The sequence below is a fragment of the Anomaloglossus baeobatrachus genome, chromosome 8, assembly GCF_048569485.1.
Source record: "Anomaloglossus baeobatrachus isolate aAnoBae1 chromosome 8, aAnoBae1.hap1, whole genome shotgun sequence".
Taxonomy (NCBI): Eukaryota; Metazoa; Chordata; class Amphibia; order Anura; family Aromobatidae; genus Anomaloglossus; species Anomaloglossus baeobatrachus.
In genome coordinates, this window is record NC_134360.1 from 174,849,483 (window position 1) to 174,858,133 (window position 8,651).

The 8,651-nt window shown below is 43.5% G+C and overlaps 1 protein-coding gene across 1 annotated transcript in view; it reads left to right on the top strand.

Annotated features, from left to right (window-relative positions):
- The window catches only part of TADA1 (transcriptional adaptor 1), a 75,484-nt gene extending 70,807 nt beyond the window's left edge, over positions 1-4,677 (top strand). Inside the window, exons 7-8 of the mRNA XM_075320990.1 lie at positions 1,539-1,701; positions 3,471-4,677. Coding sequence (XP_075177105.1) covers positions 1,539-1,701; positions 3,471-3,620 — 313 coding nt within the window. The 3' untranslated portion in view covers positions 3,621-4,677. The remainder of the gene's footprint in view (positions 1-1,538; positions 1,702-3,470) is intronic.
- The last annotated feature ends 3,974 nt before the right edge of the window (positions 4,678-8,651 follow it).

Here is an 8,651-nt window from a genome sequence, read left to right on the forward strand (position 1 = left end):
GTGGTAATGGTGACGCTGCTTACAAAGAGGAAGTCTTACTCATACCAATCTAATGAATGTATTCTCTAGGTGCTTTATCTGGACACTTTTTTCTTTTTTTTTCTCCCTTTTTTTTCTTTTTTTTTCTTTTTTTTTCTTTTTTCTTAGGTTTTTCATTAGATTTCTATTAACCAATTAACAAGATCTAAAGCATGGAAAGTGAAAATTTTATTTGACTTTTTGGATTTGTAGATGATCAGAAAGGGCTAAACTTCTCATAGCAAAACAATACTCTATTATTTCCCTACTGAAAATATAGACCGAAAGGGAATTTATTGAGGAGGATCCACCCTCTTAAGCCGTCTATATGAATTCAGATCATAGGGAGTTGAATAAAATATTTTGATATCTGCAATCCAATCTCTTATTCCAGAAAAATCCATGTCTTTTTTACATGTAAATGGATTGGCACAGAATTCCCTGATTAATCTGCATTCAGAGCTTATTTTAAATGAAAGGGGATGTTACCAGTATGAGACATGTAATGACAGACAGTCTGCTCGCCTGATTTCACTGCAGAGATGTGTGTGATTATACAATACAGCAGAGCAAAACTTTGTCTCATACATTGTACAAGCACATCTTCAGTTCCAGCTCTCCCCTCTTAGTGTTGTCATTTCTGATGTATTGCACTCACCTCCCACCCCCCATCCCCAGCTGCCTATGAGATGGAGAATGAAGAATTGATGGTTCTGTTAGCTCTGTGGCAGAGCTGTGCCTCATTACAACTGAGAAGAGAGCTGCAGAGGTGTTTGTAATGAGACATAGTTCAGTTCTGCTATACTGTGTTAGGGCTCTTTCATACGTCCATGCAACATGGTCCATGCACAGACTGGCTGCGGCTCTCCCGAACAGAGCGTGACTGCTTCATATATTTCTGTGAGGCTGTCACAGGAGACCTGCAGCCAGTTTGAACATTTGCAGTCCATGCACAGACCGCAATGCAACGGACTGGCTGGGGCTCTCCTGATCAGCTCATTGAAATATATAAAGCTGTCACGCTCTGGTCGGGAGAACTGTGGCCAGTCTGTGTATTATGGTCGTTGCACGGATTTCTGAAAGAGCCCTTGGTGAGATCAGAAGAGCAGACTGTCAGTCATTACATGACTCACATTAGTGATGCCTCCTTTCATTTAAAATAGGCCCTAGAGGCAGAATCTCAGCAAAATCTGTGTCTGACCCATAAACAGCTCATTTACATATTAATAAAAATGTGGATTTCTCTGGAGTAAGACATTAGATTACCAATATAGAGGTATCATTTTATTCAGCTTCCTATAGACGGCTTAGGGGGGTTGATCCTAGTGACACAATTTCTTAAAGGGAATCTATCCTAGTCAGACACAGAAAAATATAGACATTAGTGTCAGTGTTTGTGTTTTTATAGGGCGTGCTCGTGAATAATATTTGGCCATATTTTATTTCTTATAGCATCATATACTTTAGTGCACAGTTTACTATGCTCCCTTTTTGATATAGTGGTGTTTTCTGTGTTTCAGTCCACCCATGATCCCTTCTCATACTGGAAACCAGAATCCTGGAACAAGTATACATCCGGATGACGCAGAACAACAAGCCGCCCTCTTATTAGCCTGTTCTGGAGACAGCCTACCGCCCAGCCTGCCCCCCGTCAACATGTTTGATCTTTTTGAAACCTTGAAGGTAATGCTGCTGTGTAATTTAATGGCCTTGGTCATATCTGTGCCATCTTATGAAAATATAATTGTCTCAGAAAATCGGCTATAGATTCTAGAATGTAATTGTAGTGCTGGGTTGTAATGCAGAGGTTCACCCTTATATAGTGCTAGAAAAAAAGAAATTGCTTCCTAATTCAGCATACTAGATGAACAAAAGTATTGAGACACATATCATAATCTTTCAATTTAGGTTTTTCCATTCATTGCTACCTGTATATACAATCGTGCCATTTGCCTTTACTAGTTTGACAGAAGAGCTGGTGGTGCAGAGCTCACTAATTCCAGCATGGTCTTTTAATTGGAGCCACCGGTGTAACAAGTCAGTTCATGACATTTCTTCCCTTCTAAATATTGCACATGTGAGCAGTATTATTAAAAAGAACCACAACAATTCAGCCACATAGTGACTGTTATACGTTATGCTCCTCACTAATCAGTGACCCCGATCTGTAACGATCTGCTGACTCCATAACGGCAGAGTCCAAACCTCATCTGGTATTATTGGGGGTCTTAGGTCTTCATCCCCAAGTGTTCTGGCCTTCATCCCCAAGTGTTCTGGCCTTCATCCCCAAGTGTTCTGGCCTTCATCCCCAAGTGTTCTGGCCTTCATCCCCAAGTGTTCTGGCCTTCATCCCCAAGTGTTCTGGCCTTCATCCCCAAGTGTTCTGGCCTTCATCCCCAAGTGTTCTGGCCAATGGTAACACACACACACACACACACACACACACACACACACACACACACACACACACTGTGTGAAACGCTGTCACGTGGCCACGAATATGCGATATGCAGACTCCCAGCCAATATCTGATTAGTGGGTGCGGTCTCACTGATTGGGTCCGGCCTTTTTCAATACACTTACATTCTAGTCGGATTCTGGCCGGCAGTCTGCATATATCATACTTGCAGCCATGTGACCAACATTTCCAGCTCTGACTCCGGAGAATCCTCACAGCACAGTGTGGGCGATGTGAGGGTTCACACGTCTGCAGTCACATAGTGACACATAGAGGGACTGCAGACTTGTGTATTTAGGCTGGAAACCCCCTTTAACAACAGAACACAAACTGTGCCCCCGCCAGGCGCTTCATGACCAAGTGGCTGCATGCAGCCTTGCATCACTAAGCACAATACCAACCACTGGATGAAGTGATGTAAGGCAGCCATTGGACTCTGGAGCAGTTGAAGCAAGTTTTGTCCAGTGACAGATTACGCTTTTCTATTTAACATGTGATGGACATGTCTGGATTTGGGTCATGCCAGGAGAATGCTACCTGATGCTTGTGTTTGCTGTGTGCTCAGTAGCTGAGTCTACATCATACCTGGCACAGCTCGTCTGGCTTTCTTAGCGACAAATACTGGCCATATATTCCCGGCAGAATCTGCCAGGTATAAGATGCAGGCTCAGCTGCTGAACCCTTCACATGGATACCCGACATAGGCAGTACCAGTGTCGGGATGGTATTAAAGTGGCTGTCTATGGAGGTGCTTTATTTTTTCCTTTTATTTTACAGCATGGTGCAGAGTTTCTGAAAAAATCTTTCTAATGATATCTGTCTTAGTGAATTGAACGGGTAAAGCCCCATATAAATCCACACTTGCATACAAACACTATACATAAACGTGTGTTTACAATGCTGGTTACATGTGGATATCTGTCACCTGTGAACACAACTTTCTGGTTTCAATGTGGAAGTGAAGACACTGACCTTGCACTTTTACCTCTTTCAGATTCACAGAGAAGTCATCCCTTCTCACACGGTTTATGCACTGAACATAGAGCGGATAATTATGAGACTTTGGCACCCTAGCCAGGAGGAGCTTCAGCAAGACCAAATTCATCGACAGAGGTTATCAGCCAAGGAAGGACTATTCAGTTAAACACCGAAGCCTTTTTTTATAGAAAAATCTCCCCAACCCCATCCTTTTTCTGAACTACTGTACAACTGATGAACTGAAAACATTTTTAAGAATAATTTACAATTTTTTGGACTCAGGCTTATATGAACTTCATCATTTTTGTTAAATAAACATAAAAAAACATAATTTTGTACATCTTGGTGTTAATTATAAAAGTCTAAAATCAGAACAAAATATCGGCAAAATAGAAAAATCAGCTCTCCTAAGAAGGTGCTGGACGTACGGTCTACTATAACGAATACTCTTGACCCTAAACAATCCAGGATTGTGAATGCTCCATTATTAATATTTTGTTCCATATGGAAGAACTCCGATGTGCACTAGCACATTGCCTATACTTGACCCGATAAAAAACCAAGTTTGTCTGAATGATTATATTGGGATTGGGCAATAATTGAATTAATTCGATTAGTTTGGTACTTGATGTCCTCTGCATTCTGGGTTCGCCTACAAATGTGAATTTGATTGAAGCATTACCCCACGACACTTTGAGGGGGAGAGGTCGTGAGTTTGTGCAACAGAGTATGAGTAGCTTCCTCATTAGGAGGAACCGCAGCCTCCGTTTTGGGAGGTACCATCTCTGTGAATTATACTGACCTAAATGCTCACAGGCTCCGTCCTAATCCAGTGTGGGCTGCATGGTCAGGGCGGGTGTTCCAGCAGGGCTAAGGACACTTTATCCATCTTCATTAGTAAAATTTCGTTTATTGTAGATAAGTGTAAGAGTCCAGGAAGGACAACAAAGATTAAAGGGAGCCTGCCAGGTCCTGTGTGCACCCAGCAACACGAGCAGTTCTGGGTGCATATATCTAACCCCTGCCTAGCAGTCCCAGCCTATAGTAGCATAGATAAAGGGATGTGTAGAAAAAGTATTTCTAAAGATCCTTTATGATATGCTAATGTGGCCAGCGACTAGTCACAAAGGCGTTACTTCCCTTGGCTAATAGTCCAAAAATTGCTGCACACTTAAGTTGGATTGCAAAAAATTCTTTAATAAAGTGCAAAATATACAGTGTAATTTAACAAATGGCAACCTCTGAAACTGATGTGTCGGTCAATCGGTCTTTATCAAAGAGTCGCTCAGTATGGCTTGTGACAATATGGAACTGAAGGCTCTTAGGCCAGACAAAGGCATAACCCTGGTTGAGGCAGCTGTTTCCTTTTGAAGGTATATGTAAGGAAGTGGTGTGTACTGAGAGATTCAGAGGGAGCAGTTATGATCGGTTGCAATAAATACCGTCCTATAGTTCTGCGTATAAGACGGTCAGTGGTCTTAAAGTATTGATCCAGCTGCTGTAAATTATGGAGGGTCCATATGATTAAGGTAAGGAGGGAAGGTATTGGCTCTGGTCCCACACTCTTATGGAGATTTGTTGGAGGCCTTGTAGGGCTGGTGTGTCCTGGCTAGAATTTTTGGACTATTTGATGTAAGGGCTTTGGACCCCTTTGTCAGCACCTTAATTCATGTGCCGTGTGCTCTCCATTTTTTCTAGTGAACCTCCTTTGGCTAGTTGGCCCCCTTAGCATGTTAGCACGCCCATGTGGGCTTGCTAACATGCTAATGAATGTGCAGTGTCAGAGGCTTGGTTGTTCTCACCTCTCTGTTGCCACCGCTGGTGTTCGGCTCAGTACGCATGATCAGACTTTCAGTCATACGCACTACATCAGTTTGAAGCCGGGACGCGTACACCCAGTTTCATAGTATGCATGACCGGAAGTTCGGGACTTCTGATTGTGCACACTGAGCCAAAAACCAGCATTGGCCGTGGCAGCAGAAAAGAGATGAGCGGCCTCATTATCATATCATAAAGGATTTTTAGAAATACTTTTTCTTAAGTAAAGGACAACACTGAGAAAAATGTAGCAAGTGGAATGCGATAAAAAATCGCATTCCACCCAGACCCATGTTACGCTAAGGGTTGTTTTTTTTTCCCTCAGCCCTAATCGGACCTAGAAAACAGTTGCAGCATGCTGTGGGTTGAATCCGATTTGATTTCACTTGTACACATATAAGTTTGTACGTGCGAGAGAAACATCGCATTGTACTCGCATGACACCGACGTGCAGTGCGATAGATGCATCAGCTAATAGAGGAGATGGGGAGATTACTCCCTCCCTGTCCTCCCACAGCTGTGCTGCGATCGCAGGATCGCATAACAATATAATGACCCTCGGCTTACACTCACAGCAGAGCGGAAGCCGAGGGTCATTAGCATAACACATCCAATGCTCTCGCATCAGATGCTAAATGCCCATGTGACCTTAGCCTAAAGATTTCTTTATCTATGCTACTATAGGCTGGGACACTTAGGCAGGGATTAGAAACATGCACCCAGGACTGCTCGTGGTTCTGGGTGCATATTGCACCTAACATGTGCCCTTTAAAATCAATTAATGTCCATGACACTCAACGTGTTTCTAGTGTGTAAACACCCTTAAAGGCAACTTGTCACCATTTTTTTTCAGTATTGAACCAAAAGTCTCACCTTGTGCAGCTCCCGGGCTGCATTCTATGAAGGTATACTTTGTTCCTGAATCCCCTTGCAGACCCCAGAAATAACTTTATAAAATCTGACTATTATCTATGCAAATTACCTGTTCTTGTTGGATGGGCTTTTTCGACTTCTGTCCACCCCCCCTCCTGCCGCTGTTTGCCACCCTCCTTTGACCACTGACGTATCTGACGCCTCTGTCATCATCCATGTAGCTGGGCTGAATCTCGCGCCTGCGTAGTCATTCCTGGCTCACGCAGGTGCACTTCGCTCTGCCCCATTGCGGGCAGAGCCGAAAACATAGGTGCGCTTGTGCGAGCCCGTGAGCTTGCTCACTATCTCGCGTCTGCCCAGAGAGATCACGGGCTCACGCAAGCGCAGCTATGTTTTTGGCTCTGCCCGCAATGGACTGGAGCTTGCCGCGATACCTGTGAACTGTATAGAACTGTACTGCATTTGTGCCGGATCTAGCAGTGCGGTAAAATACCGCTGATGTGAAACCAGCCTTAGGCTCTGTGCGCACTAGACCGTTTTACCCGCGGATTTACCCGCGGATTTGCCGCGGAAATTTCTTGAGAAATGTCTGCAATCTTTGTGCAGACATTTCACAGCAAATTCTATGAAAAAAAAAAATAACTGTGCGGATTTTTCTCAAGAAATTTCCTTGAGAAGAATTTCTCGAGAAAATTTCTTGAGAAAATGAGCATGTCCATTATTTCCGCAGGTACCCTGCGGATTTCGGCAGTACAGCCTGCAAAATCCGCAGGGAACCACTCGCGGGAAAATCGCGGCAAAATCGCGGCTATTCCGCAGGTAATCCGCGGCAAATCCGCATGCGGATTTGGTGCGGATTTTTTCCGGAGGTCTGGAAATCTTTCACTCCCAGAAGTTTCTCAAGAAATTTTCTTGAGAAACTTCACATTTCTAGTGCGCACATAGCCTAAAGGGTGTTAACACACCAGAAACACGTCGAGCGTGCCATGGACAATAATTGATTTTAGTCTGTTATCCTTCCTGGGCTTTTACACTTATTTACAATAAAGTACAATTTTATTCATGAACATGGATCACATTTTCTTACAACTGGATGTTCATGTTTCAGCAAAGACTACTCTGTGCCCTGAATATCCCGGATATAAAGATGGTGATGAGCTGTATTATTCCTCTATCAGTGTTTCAGCAGGGAACATGGACTTTGGGGTTAGATAAGGATACATTTTTAATTGGCAGCTGGTCAGTACATTCACATTGGGAGTATCCTTTTCCCAGTGTTTTTCATACATGCTTCATCATAAATCTGATTACTGCAAAACTGTACCTCTGCGGCAGGACAGCTACGCAATGTGTTCTGTGAACTGCACTTGAATCTTTTAGGCTGCGCCAAGCCTGACCTACAGTCTGTACTAGGAGATGGTTATATAATCATTCTGTGGATACTGTATCTTCATAGCACAAATATAATTAATCAGTAGAATGAAGAGGACTGTTCACACCAAAGGGATATTTTCTGAAGCTTTTATTCACATTAAGGCCTTGTGCGCACACTGCGTTTTTACCCGCGGTTTTGCTGCAGAAATTTCTTAAGAAATGTTTGGAACCTTTCTGCAGACATTTCCCAGCAAAACCTATGGGAAAAAAATAGCTGTGCGCACACTGCATTTTTTTTCTCAAGAAAATTCTTTCTGCAGAATTTCTTGAGACAATTTCTTGAGAAAATGTGCATGTCACTTCTTTTCCGCAGGTACCTGCGGTATTTCATTCCATTCACTGTAATGTAATATCGAAATACCATAGGTAGCAAATGATGTGCGGTATACCCTTGGTATAGCCGCAGTTTACCTGCGGTAATGCTTATCACTGCCTGCGGTTTGCCGAGAAGTGATGTCATTATGACAGGAAGAGGAAGCGGAGCAGAGAGTAAACACACACAGATCATAGACACAGACATAGAAAACACACAGATCACACTCACACACCGACATATAGACTACACATTGAAATCAAACGGACATATAAAAATAAAAAAACGTGGGCTCCGCCGTATTTTTACCTTCCAGCCGAGGTAAACACACAGCGGCGGCCCGGTGTTCTCAGGCTGGGGAGGGCGAGCACCAGGGTTAATGCACCCCCCTCCCGCAGCCGAGAATATCAGCCCGCAGCTGCCCCGTGACTGTCGCATCCATTATGCAGCAGTCCCGGAGTGTCCCCGGCTCTTCCAGATGCCGTGATGTGGTGGCAATCCAGGTAATAAGGAGTTAAATGGCAGTGGATCGCTGCCATTTAAGTTTCGGCTTAATCATGGCAGCGTCTATGAGACAGCTTTCATGATTAACCCGTAAGTAAAGTGAAAAAACACACACACAACGAAAAATCCTTTATTTTAAATAAAATAACAAAAAAGCCCCTCTTTCACCCCTTTATTAAACGCCCCAAACACACAGCTCCGGCGTAATCCACGGAGGTCCCACGATGCTTGCAGACTGATCCATCCGTGTCTGAC